At 35.6% G+C, this 13,325-nt stretch overlaps 1 protein-coding gene across 1 annotated transcript in view; it reads left to right on the top strand.

Moving 5' to 3' along the window:
* Positions 1-13,325, top strand: part of LOC106138830 (uncharacterized) — a 154,055-nt gene that overhangs the window by 106,767 nt on the left and 33,963 nt on the right. Inside the window, exons 4-5 of the mRNA XM_013340113.2 lie at positions 8,708-8,916; positions 9,938-10,110. Of these exons, the coding sequence (XP_013195567.1) occupies positions 8,708-8,916; positions 9,938-10,110 (382 nt within the window). The remainder of the gene's footprint in view (positions 1-8,707; positions 8,917-9,937; positions 10,111-13,325) is intronic.

Raw genomic sequence — 13,325 nt, 5'->3', positions numbered from 1 at the left:
TTTGTTTAATAATAAAAAGCTTAAGGCTTTAAATCAACCAAGCATATAAGAAAAAGTTTTGCTAAAAATATAAAACAAAGGGCGACGTCGTAAAAGGAGACAATCATTTATTTTCGTTAAGCATAAACAAATGCTAATATAATACGCGGTTACTTGCGTACGTGGCAAATAAAAACATCTAGAGGTTTATAATCCCATTAAATTAAAAGGGAATTAGTATGCATGAGATACAACTGAGTTCGTGACACCCCGAACTTGGCCGAGTTATAATGTGTAGCTGAATGTCAAAAGATTTTGTTGATTAGCTTAAACATTGCCTTATATAGACCTGGGAAATATGCTTAGGTTGTAAGGATAATATTAGTTGAGCTTAGAACGTAAATATTAATACGAAAGGCAGGTTAAAATAAGTAAGGTATGTATTATAATCTCTCCTTCTTTAAGTTTTATACTGCTATTAACTGTAAAAAATCTTAGAACAAAATCCTTAAATAGAGCAAGATCCCAGAGCCGTAAGACACAACTTATTTTCTAAAGAATGGATCTTTCGATTCTCAGTAGTCTTTCATGTACTTTTAATACCTGCATGTTTGTGAGACTTGCCCGGTGACACCTGCGCAGGTACCAGGCGAGAAAGGTAACTAAAAATCACAGTTACTTAACTTAAATTTTTATGACTGATTTTTATATATATTTTATAGACTATTACTCTGAAGTCATATCAGAGAAGTCAGACGCTTTCCATGCGCCAAAACTTTTGTCAGACGCTTTAAAGCTCTATCAAAAAAAAATTAACTTAATTTATTTTTAAATGTCTGACTTTTATATATGTTATTCAGATAACTATTACAAAGTTGTATTAAATCAGTCAGACAGTTTGTAATGACCAAACACCCCTTAAACACAAGAATTACTCAGCCTCGAGTATGAGCGCGATAGCACAATGCGCATGCGCGTCATAGTAAAATATCTAATATTTGAAAAGTACTTACGGTTTTCAATTTCATATTTTTGCATATCTATTCAAATACGATGAAATTTATAATTAAAATAATAATTAATCATTTTTAAAATTTTATAATATATTGCATATAAATAGGGGAAAATGAATTTTTTTGTAGCAATAGCCTTTCAAAAAGAATGATTTTTATTTTATTTAAAAAAAATATATCTATTATAATAATTTCAATAATAAAATAATTAATAATGATTAATCAATTGAATAATTATTTTATTGTCTCTTTATCATCTTCATCATCAAAATAATCATTTGAATTTTCATCATTTATTCAATCTCTATACTGTCCACTCTCACACACTCAAGTCATCGTCCTCATCATCAGTTAGATTGTCGTTGCTGGCAGAATTTTCCGTAAAAATAAAATCATAAACAATTAAAAAATAGTATAGTAATAGTAAACCTATAACATATAAATATAAGTGAAAGGCGACTAAGGGATAGGCTTACAAACTTGGGATTCTTTTTTAGGCGATGGGCGAGCAACCTATCACTATTTGAATCTCAATTCTATCATTAAGCCAAATAGCTGAACGTGGCCATTTAGTCTTTTCAAGACTATTGGCTCTGTCTACCCCGCAAGGGATATAGACGTGACCATATGTATGTAGTCTACTTTAATTTCGACACCACCGCAACGGCTTTGATGGTCCAGTGGTTAGCGCGTGAGACTGTGAAGTTGGCGGTCCGAGTTCGAGTCCCAACAATAGCAAGATATTATTAATTTTTATTAAAAATGTTTTTTTTGTGTTGTTTGAGTATGTATTTATTAAAAAAACTGAAAATCAAAATACTACATATAATCATACGGTAAAAATATTTTGTCTGTACATTTAATATTTTGACTGAAACAAATAGAGAATTTTTTTTTACATTTTTTGTCTGTCTGTCTGTATCAGACTGTATGATTAAGATTCAACTCGAACTTTACGCGGACGACGTCGCGGGCAACAGTTAGTATGCAATATATTATATTATTTTAAAAATGATTAATTATTATTTTAATTATAAATTTCATCGTATTTGAATAGATATGCAAAAATATGAAATTGAAAACCGTAAGTACTTTTCAAATATTAGATATTTTACTATGACGCGCATGCGCATTGTGCTATCGCGCTCATACTCGAGGCTGAGTAATTCTTGTGTTTAAGGGGTGTTTGGTCATTACAAACTGTCTGACTGATTTAATACAACTTTGTAATAGTTATCTGAATAACATATATAAAAGTCAGACATTTAAAAATAAATTAAGTTAATTTTTTTTTGATAGAGCTTTAAAGCGTCTGACAAAAGTTTTGGCGCATGGAAAGCGTCTGACTTCTCTGATATGACTTCAGAGTAATAGTCTATAAAATATATATAAAAATCAGTCATAAAAATTTAAGTTAAGTAACTGTGATTTTTAGTTACCTTTCTCGCCTGGTACCTGCGCAGGTGTCACCGGGCAAGTCTCACAAACATGCAGGTATTAAAAGTACATGAAAGACTACTGAGAATCGAAAGATCCATTCTTTAGAAAATAAGTTGTGTCTTACGGCTCTGGGATCTTGGACTAAAAGAATCTTCGAACAAAAGCCGTTGTGGCGTCCATTTTGTACAAGGTATTTCCCCAAAATGGCGGGCTTTCATAAAACACAATAAAATCCGAACGCCCATGTCAATTTACCTAAATCTCTAGCTGACACTGCGCCACGTCCCAGCAGTGAAAATACACGGGCCAATACTCGCTGTAAACCGTCTAAAGTCTAAAGTTAGGAAAAACAACTTTTATTTTGATATAGGTACGTTCAATTTCATTTTTTGATTACCTGATCCTGCCACTCCTGGATCATAGTAATGGTGATTACGGTCCATGCATGCATATTACCAGAACAAATGTCAGAACGGTTTTAATTAAGTTAACAAATAAATAAACCAATAAAGTATGGCATTCGACACGAATAAAGATTAACGATAGTTTTTTTATTAATCATATTTTTAATTTATTTATATTGATGTTTTTACATACAAACATATATTAATCACGTCTACATCCCTTTCCGGATAGACAGAGTCAATAGTCTAGAAATACTGAAATGCCACGTTCAGCTGTTTGGCTTGATGATAGAATTGGGATTCCAATATTGGTGTGTTTTATTTTATGATTTACCTTTTAGCATTATACAAACTGTGTGACGATTAAAAGATGGCAGAAACGCCCGTTATATCGGCCCCTATGTTTCTATTTCAGTTTAGGCAAATCCTTCGCGACAAGAGGCCCAAATAAATCTATTTTGTTCGCTCGTTACACACACATACACATGAGAGGGAGGCACTTCGAGTGGATCCTTGATATCAAGGAGAATATTTAAATACAAGATACTACTGAAGTTTCAGGTACAGTGACTCTTTGAACAAACATACATACATATGGTCACTTCTATATCCCTTGCTGGGTAAACAGAGGCACCAGCCTTGAAAAGACTGAATGGCTACGTTCAGCTATTTGGCTTAATGATAGAATTGAGATTCAAATAGTGACAGGTTGCTAAACCATCGCCTAAAAAAGAATCCCAAGTTTGTAAGCCTATCTCTTAGTCGACATCCACGAGAAAAAGATGGAGTGGTCCTATTCTTTTTTGTATTGGTGCCGGGAACCACACGGCACTCTTGACTCTTTGAAAACGGTAGAAAACCTGTCACCAGTAACAATACATACCTACATATAATCACTATTTGAATCACATTTCTATCATTAAGCCTAACAGCTGAACGTGGCCTGTCAGTCTTTCAAGATTGCTGACTCTATCTATCCGGCAAGGAATATAGACGATATTATATGAATGAATGAATTTAATAAACTATCCAATTTCTATACGGATGTAAACGTTTATAATGCGTTTAATAATATATTGAGATAAATTATTTATTTTTATTTTGATATAAATGCAAAAATGTGCTTATTTATTTGTCTTCCTAACCGTTTTATCCATTTGACCTAAAGAAATTTTGCACACACGTCTTTAAAACTTAAAGAGTTACCTACCAGGTCCCAGAAATAACTACTGTTCCGTGCGATAATCCTACTATGTAAACCGTTGACAGAAAATAAAATGAGCCACTCAAAATAAAGTCAAAAAGACAATAAAGATACTCAATCGTTTCAAGTTTCAATACGTTCGGGACGATGCTTACAAAAAAAAAACAGCTTTCATATTCCCATAAGCTTTCCATACGTGTACATCAATTTGTAATGAAGCGTGTTTTAAATTCGCAAGTTTCCTGTTCCGCGCAAGTCCCTCGGGATCCCTTCCACTGTTTCTGTGTAAAACTTCCTCAGTTCCCATTGTTACCGAATTGATAAGTTTAAGGGAACGCGCGTGAACACATTCTCTATTCATGTAAAATGTTAATAAAGTTTGTTACTTTTTGTTCGAAGCGAGAAAAAATAGTTTGGTCGACATTCGGCAGAAGTAGTTGTGTTAAATGTGTGATATTATATCGTATGTTATAAGAATAGTGAAAGTAACAAGGGCAATAGATAGATTTAGTCTCTGCCTATCCCTCCGGGAAAGAGGTGGGACTTTTACGTTTGCATCATGAACGGGCCGAGGGTCTGGTAGGTCAGTCTGAATAAAACCAGATTTACGGATGTTCAAGGCGTCTTGTCTTGTCATCGTCTTAGTCCAAAATTTTGATTCTCCTTTTTTTTCATTTATATATCAGTCAGTTTTGTTCATCTAAAATGTCAAGTCAAACTGTCTGTCTGTCCATAGAGACTGAACGGCCGCTACATAGTATTTATTTATCTTTTTATTTATTTACACAAAATTATATAGAAGATTTTGATTAATACAGTAAAAGTACAAAGGTGCTACTTATTTCAATTGAAATCTTTTCCAGTATCTTTGTAAAACCCTTTAGTAATAGAGAATTGCACGCAATCCAAAAAAAATATGACAAACAAAGTTATCATATACTTTAGCTAAGAAAAATTTATAAAAGGCGGCTTTATCGCATTATGCAATCGTTAAATTAACAATAAATTAATAAATCGTGAATATAATCCCATACCGGCAGAATAAATATGTAAGTTTATTTCGCTTCCTGTGGCTCTTAAACCCTTTTGTAAGTCTTGACCTTTTTAACGCTCTTTGTGTCTCCTCCTCCCTACAGTGATCACTTGCTCAGCTTTTTAAGGTCGTTAGTGTAAGAAAAAGACTAACTTCTACACTGATAGCGCAGTTACCCAAATTAAAATAATTTAATAGGTTAAAGTAATTCATCGACAACGCATCTATCGATAATATCCCAACTCTAACGAGTCAGCGTTCCAATCGCCACTAAAGCTCTCGTTTATCAACACAATAAAAAAGCAATCTCGAATCAATACAATTTGGACCGCGAACTGATGAAATTCCCGCACAAAGACACCCCGCAAAAGTTGATATTGTCGTCACAAATTGGGTCGGGATAAGAAGGATATAGGGCTGCGTCAGGGCTGGAGATGGGCAAATGCCCGGGCATTTTAGGCAAATCGGGAAAATTCCCAATAGATGCCCATATATTCCTTCCCTTTGGGAATATATCTGGGCATTTATTGGGAATTTGCCTTAAATGCCCGGGCATTTGCCCATCTCTAGTCAGGGCTCCTTCTGTGGTCATGGAGCGAAGCAAAAACATTGTGCTTCATAAATACATAAAAATCACGCCTCTTTCCCGGAGGGGTAGGCAGAGAATACATCTTTCCACTTCCCATGATAAGTGCATAATTTTTCGTTTCATTAACATTCATAACTCTCTTCATGCAAGCTCGGCTGTTGCTAGTTTTAAACCTGACCTTTGTGCTAACTTGACTAGTTATCAAGCAAAGAAAAAAAACACTTTATTCGTGGTCTGGGAATTTTCAGAAATCTGAACTGTAACTGCTAAAAAGAACTTTTAAGACTGTCGGCTCTGTCTACCCCGCAAGGGATATATATACGTGATTATATGTATGTGGCTGCTAAAAATTTTGTCTGGCTTAGTGCCAAATATCATAAAATTTGAAATGGAGACATTGACAAACTTTCTACTCCATTTTTCGTTGATTTATGTTTCTATTTTTATTGTAAAAAAAATAATCTGGAATGTTCTAAGCAACAAATCAATTAAAACACCCAAAGGTAAGTATTTTTAAATTTTCGGCGTATTAATTTCAGTTATGGCAACCCTAAGGTAAGAAAAATATAGGGCTGCGCTGGCAGGGTTAAATCGAGCGGCGTGCACCTGAGGGGTATAAGCAAATGGGTACATTTATGACATTGATAAAATATTGCGTCAACACCTTTATTTACTTCTACCACCTTTCGTTTGGCTGAAATAATCTTTTCCTTTGTGCGTTACGAAACCGGTGCCGTGTGGTTTTCGGCACCAATAGAATAAAGGATATGTCAACTTCATGTATTTTCTATGGATGTCGTAAAAGGCGACTAAGGGATAAGCTAGCAACCTGTCAATATTTGAATCTCAATTCTATCATTAAGCCAAACATATATTTTTATATATTATATTATAGTCTTACCACTTTAACTGTTTATGATAATGCGCAAGTCAATTTTTTTTTAAATTCTATTTTATTCGAAATTGCCGATGAAATTAAAAAAAGTAGTGAAGCTATTCTCTAAAGTTAGATAGGAAGGTGCTTAATAGTTCAGGGACACCCGACAATGACCTATTTCGTCATGATATCGATAGTGTTGTCCAGTCACGATGATTAACGCTTACAAACACGTACACGGTAGATCTAGTTTGTATGGCGTGACAACACGAGTTAGCTAACTGAACCAATCATCACGATTGATGACTTAATTGATAAAGTACATATATAAATCACGTCTCTGCCCTTACGGGATAGGCAGAGCTAATAGTCTTGAAGACTCGGAGGCTGTATGATTTAATTGAGACTCTGGTTGTGATAACCAAATAATTCCCAGTTTATTAAACTTTATTTTTGTTCTATATGTTTACAATTATACATATCTTTTTGATTATTTTTATTGTTGATTCCGAATGATATCACTAAATTAATCATGGAGGACCAATCACCAAACCAAACCGAAACACAAATCCTAGCTTTCACTCGGACAGTGTTCGAAATTCAAATGAATGGTAGCGCAACATTTTTTTTAATTTAAATAACGCCACCGCTGCTACTCCTAACTAAACCAGTTGCCAGTACAAGCATCACTGGATGCCGAAAAAACCGTAAATTCAATTCAAATATCGGCATACAAAAGCGGGAACAATCACAAAGGTTCTAAACAAATTAGATTCCAAATTCAAACAACTGATTAGATCCGAACACAGCCGAGTCACGTCGCGCCAATTAGAAAACGGTTCCGAATTAATTTGAAAATGGAACACTCGATTTTGATGTAGTGGAATCTGTCATGTGCCCTTTGTAGTTATGGACAATGGATTTTGAAACTAAAGTGCCAAAGATAGGGTCTATAGTCTTTTGGGTATAGTTTCACCAAAGCTCATGAGATAATAGGTGAAATAGGGAATGTCATTTACACGGTATGCGGGTAGACGAAAAACGATTTTCCGCACGTTACTTTAAAGTCGACATTACTTTGGCATGTTGCAGTAATAATTAGTAAATGTATTCCGCTTGGGTCTAAGAAGATTCCTTCCTTGTAATTATGAAATGTCGCTTAGTGCTTCCCCTTTATGTTATTCCACTTAATTTTGCTCGCAATCTTCCTTTAGTGAATAAGTTGAGATTTTGAATGGTAGTTTGCTTTAAGTAGAACATAGTCCAATGATGCAAGGCTTTTTGGATATAAATTTTTATCACATATTTCGTACATTGAAAACGCCGGTGGCAGAGTGATTAAAGTGTCCGAATCGTAAATATTCCGAGGTATTGGATCGATAGCTGCTTAGGTTTGAATTCAATTCTCAAAAGTAAGACATGGGATGACAAATTGAGTAAACTAAATTAATTAAATAAACACTTCATGGATTTTGTATTATTAAAAAAAAAATGGGGTAACCTAAAAAACTTGGTAAATTTATTCAGATCTTTGTAAGTGTTACCTTACCTAACTTAGGTACATCTGTGCATATTTCCAGTTACACCCTTGATCCTAACTCTACTAATTTAATTATTACCACTTAAACTGGCAACATCGTTGTTTTATCAAAAATTTATAAAAAACAATTGTAACATTACACCTTTTAAAAAATAAAGAGAAATTTCTACAAAATGAAGGCGGGAAACAATTTCCTTGAGAGCGTCCATTTTGTGCTGAAGTTGCTCATTAGTAAGGTGTCGGGTGTGCGAACGAAATGCTTTCTTTCTGATACCCTGGTACAGCAATTTCTAAATTAGGGTTGAGAGACCTATTTTATACCATCTATACTAATATTATAAAGCTGAAGAGTTTGTTTGCTTGTTTGAACGCGCTAATCTCAGGAACTGCTGGTTCTAATTGATTTTTTTTGCGTTGAATAGATTTATCGAGGAAGGCTTTAGGCTGTATAATGTCACGCTACAACTATAAGGAGCAAAGAAATAATGGAAAAAGTGTAAATAACTTAACTAGGCTTCAGTGATGCCCAAAATAACTATTCCACGCGGACGAAGTCGCGGGCACAGCTAGTATTAAACACGTTCAGCTGATACATGAACGGATTTACTGATCTATCTTTCCTTTTCAGATTGCGTGCACATCCAGCTATACAAAGACTTGAAAGAGAGACAGAAGAACGGGCAGACGAAGGCGTCCCTCTCCCTCCAACAGTTCCTTGGCTTCGAGTCCGGCTTTACCCTGGACAAGGAGTCGAATACGTTGGCTATCCTGTGTGAAGACGTGGTGCCTGTGCTGGCTTTTGACACCAGGGAGATATTGATACAGTGGAAAGTGAAGGTAAGAGTTATTATTTTTATTTATTTTTGGACGGCCTCTGTGGCGCAGCGGAAGTGCGCTTGTCTGTGACACCGAAGGTCCCGGGTTCGAATCCCGGTCAGGGCATGATGAGGAACGAACTTTCTCTGATTGGCCTGGGTCTTGGATGTTTATCTATATAAGTATTTATTATAAAATATGATATCGTTGGGTTAGTATCTCGTAACACAAGTTTCGAACTTACTTCGAGGCTAACTCAATCTGTGTCATTTGTCCCATATATATTTATATTTATTTATTAGCAGGTGGATATCGCATAAGCATCTTATATGACCATGATCTGGAAGTAGGTTAGTCCCTCATATATAGTGGTGCATCCATCAGAAGAAAAATCTAAACCAAGTTTGACCGTTGCACTAAGTGAGTGTGCTTCTTCAATCGCCTCTTACGATATCTTCGGAAGTCAAAAGTGGTCCTTAAGTGCTGGAAACCACACGGCACATGACAAGTGTTGATTGCATTTTATTACGAGTAGGTTAAAAAAATATGTGTCTGTGTCACGATAAAATATGAAAAGCGGGTATTTTGAAGAGTAATCCTATCCCCACTTCAACCTCAGTTCTTGGAGGGGGGACTTGGCTCCCAGAACCTGTCAAAATCAAAAAAATACAATTTTTCATAAACTGTGTTTTGATTCACAACTAATATCAAAGGAGAAACATCAACCTGTCACTATTTGAATCTCAATTCCATCATCGAGCCAAAAAGCTGAACGCGGCCTATCAGTCTTCTCAAGACTGTTGGCTCTGTCTACCCCGCAAGGGATATAGACGTGACTATATATGTATGTATGAAAAAGAAGTTCAAGACTGTTGGCTCTGTCTACCCCGCAAGGGATATAGACGTGACTATATATGTATGTATGAAAAAGAAGTTCAAGACTGTTGCCTCTGTCTACCCCGCAAGGGATATAGACGTGACTATACATACGTATGTATGAAAAAGAAGGATTTGTTATCAAAACTAACACATTTCATTCCAGGTCCAACACAACCTCGGCAGCAGCAAGGAGTTCGCGGCAGTCATCATATCATCACCATCGGCAAACGGCATCAGGGCGGGTCCCGTGAGGCTGCACGCGTGTGGACCACGCCTGGCTTTGTGCGCGTCCAGACCCCCTGAGGTCTTGGCGTTGTGGGATGTCAAACTGCTCAGGTAAGTCATGCTGCCTATCACTTAGTCGCCTTTTACGACATCCATGGGAAAGAGATGGAGTGGTCCTTTTCTTTTTTGTATTGGTGACGGGAACCACACAGCACGAAGTTTCTCTTAAGTTTATTTGTTTTCAAGGAATGGTCCTATTTACGACCCAAGGTTCATCCCTAAGGTGTGTGGGACTCCTGGCACCTAATGTACCAGCCTACCCAATAAAACCCCTCTATGCGCCCTTCTTGCCATTTTGATGGTATCATGGTATCACCCACTTGACCTCCGCAACTATTGCAGGGAACCCAACTTTACTAGATCCTGGTAAAAGTTACCCAAGATAAATGTGCCTATTCCCTTAGTCGCCTTTTACATCATCCATCATCACCAACATCCATGGGAAAGAGATCGAGTGATTCCACACGGCACACGTTATTTCTTATGACAAAATATACGCAAGATAGTGAATTATTACAAAATTAAATCCCTCATTCCGACAATGACAATACAAGATTTTACGCGTACAAAGTCGCGATCTTAAAGTACATACTATACTTGAAAATTATACCCTCTGAAAATAGAACAAAATAGAGCAACTATTTAGTGAATTCCCACCCCATTAACTATTCTCTGGCGCATCAATCACGCCTCAACAAAAGCTCAGATAGAGAGAACTTTACCCGGCACGTATCTGCTGAAAGCTTCGCGAGCTTTCGCGTTATCTTCAGCGAGTTACGATATAAAATAGAGCAATATTTACAAGTTTAGTTTTCTCCGTCCTGGCACCAATAAAAAAGTGAAAAAAATGAGACTTTAAAAAGTAAGAAACCTCAACCTATTAAACACGAGTTCCAAATTCAAATACTCACACCTATTTGTGTTCGAAATTCAAATACATAACTATTTGAATTTGGAATACTAGTTGGAACCCAAGTTGTCACACGCACAGATCCTGTACATACATATAACAATTACGCACGCATACAAACATTTGAATACGGAAGTCGACATAGGATCCCGAGGGCAAACAGTGGTCCCGCGGGAAGATATGTGTTGAGGAAACATTGTATGAGGGATAGTTATGGTCTGGGAATGTTTGGTAAAGATTAATAAATAGATTTGTCATTTGTTAATAAAAAAAAAAACAATGATTTTGTGGGAAGATTAAGTGCAAGATACATTTAATCTCAGCGGTTGACTTTATTTCTTTTTTCTTAAGCATATATTAACTTTGATCCAATAATTCCGAGTTCAATCAAGAATACTCTATAAGAGAGATTTGAAATCGCTGGGAATTACTAAACACACTATTATGAATTACACTTTAGCCAAACTAAACGTTAAAAGTTTTGGGGCTATTAGCTAAGTACATATGCTGGCATATGTTTGTATGTAAACTTCTATGAGTGAGATAAGAGAGATATGGCCTGTTCTTATCCAAATCCCCCAGCACTAAAATCACCTTTCTAAAATTGCATGACATAAAAAAATTTCAAGGGAATTTCATCACAGAAAGCTGAACAATTTACGAAGAAACAATTGAAGCAAGACTTAAGAGATTTTCTTAAACTCAGGTAAGAATACCCAGCCCCCAATTTAGCCAATTACAAGCAAACTCTGAACTTCGCAACTTGTGCTCGAAAACTTAAGTAATCTTTTAGGGTTCCGCCGCAAAATGGCTAGAAACAAACCCTTCATATTTTACACATATAATATCATTATAACACTTACGAAATGAAAGCAGATATTTTTGAAACAATTTATATGATACTAGCTGTTCCCGCGACTTCGTCCGCGTGGAATAGTTATTTTGGGCATCATTGAATTTTTCAAGGATGAATAATTTTCTCCGTTTTTTTTTGTTCACATATTCCATTATTTCTTTGCTTCTTAAACTTGCAGCGTGATGTTATATAGCCTATAGCCTTCCTCGATAAATGGTCTATACCACGCAATTTTTCAATTCGAATTAGTAGTTCCGAGATTAGCGCGTTCAAACAAACAAACAAACTCTTCAGCTTTTAAATATTAGTATAGATGTGACTTAAACTTAGTACATTTGTGTCGTGGGCGTGCAATCAATGAACAAATTAAGATCCGCTCTTTATTTTCTAATTCTATAATTGGTAATAGCAAAAGGCCACCTTTCACATGACACCACTTACAACGGGGCAATCAGGGCCATAATGATGATGCCATGCGTAATTAAAATTATGATTTATACACCTAGAGTTCTTTTAAGTAATACGACAGATTTACTAATTAACGCTTGGTATATTCCAAAAGAAGTATAGCGAGATTTTTATAGAAAGATTTAACATAACGTACAACCTTTTTCTATTGCCTCAAGATTTTGAAACAAAAAAAATTATACAAATAATTTCATTGATTTCGTCAGTGATACGGAACCATATATGGGAAATTCGACTCGAACTTGCCCACTTTTAAGGCGAAGGCGTTCCTTTGAAAAATTGCTCGTATATTTCATTCTGATCCGCCCGTCTGTACGGAGATGATCCACAAACTTTGACCCAGTTGTGGAAATCGGTGCTTAACGTTGACATTAATATTGTATGAATGAATGGTTCTTTTTATATCATGTAGTTTAAAAAAAAATTGAAAAAAAAAATTACACAAACTTACCCTTATCAAAAGAAAATAACAGTTCTACATTGTGCTTAATTCAATTTGGGTGAGTATTTTCATAACACTCGTGTTTGGCTCACTTTGTGCGAGTAATCGAATTAAATTTCGTATACGATGTCTGAATAATTAATGTTTTCCTGTGTGAGGACTTTTTAAACATGTTTTGCGAAATTGAATTTCTTTGTTTGGTAACTTCTGTGTATTGTTAATTTCAATTTGTTAGCATTATTCTTCCCCTGATTCCAACGAAAAAACGTAAGTTTTTGCCAATGCAAAGTGCGTCATTTCCCACGCAAAGAAAAGTCAACGATACAAAATTCTTATTTTAATTGGAAGTCTTATTTTAAGGTAAGGTGCCATTATCTCTTGCTACATTGGACCAAAAAGCCTTGTAGTATTGGCTATGCCTACCTCGTAAGGGATAAAATATTATAAAATGTGTGTTTGTTTGTCCGACTTTCACGTCAAAACCACTTAACCCATCTCATACTAAACTCGTCTCATCAAGTTTACATACATACATATAGTGTGGAGAACGAAAAAGGACATACATTCAGTCAGAAAAGTATCGGGAATGG

The sequence above is a fragment of the Amyelois transitella genome, chromosome 17 (genome assembly GCF_032362555.1).
Source record: "Amyelois transitella isolate CPQ chromosome 17, ilAmyTran1.1, whole genome shotgun sequence".
NCBI classification, from domain to species: Eukaryota; Metazoa; Arthropoda; class Insecta; order Lepidoptera; family Pyralidae; genus Amyelois; species Amyelois transitella.
This window is presented reverse-complemented; position numbering and strand designations above follow the sequence as displayed.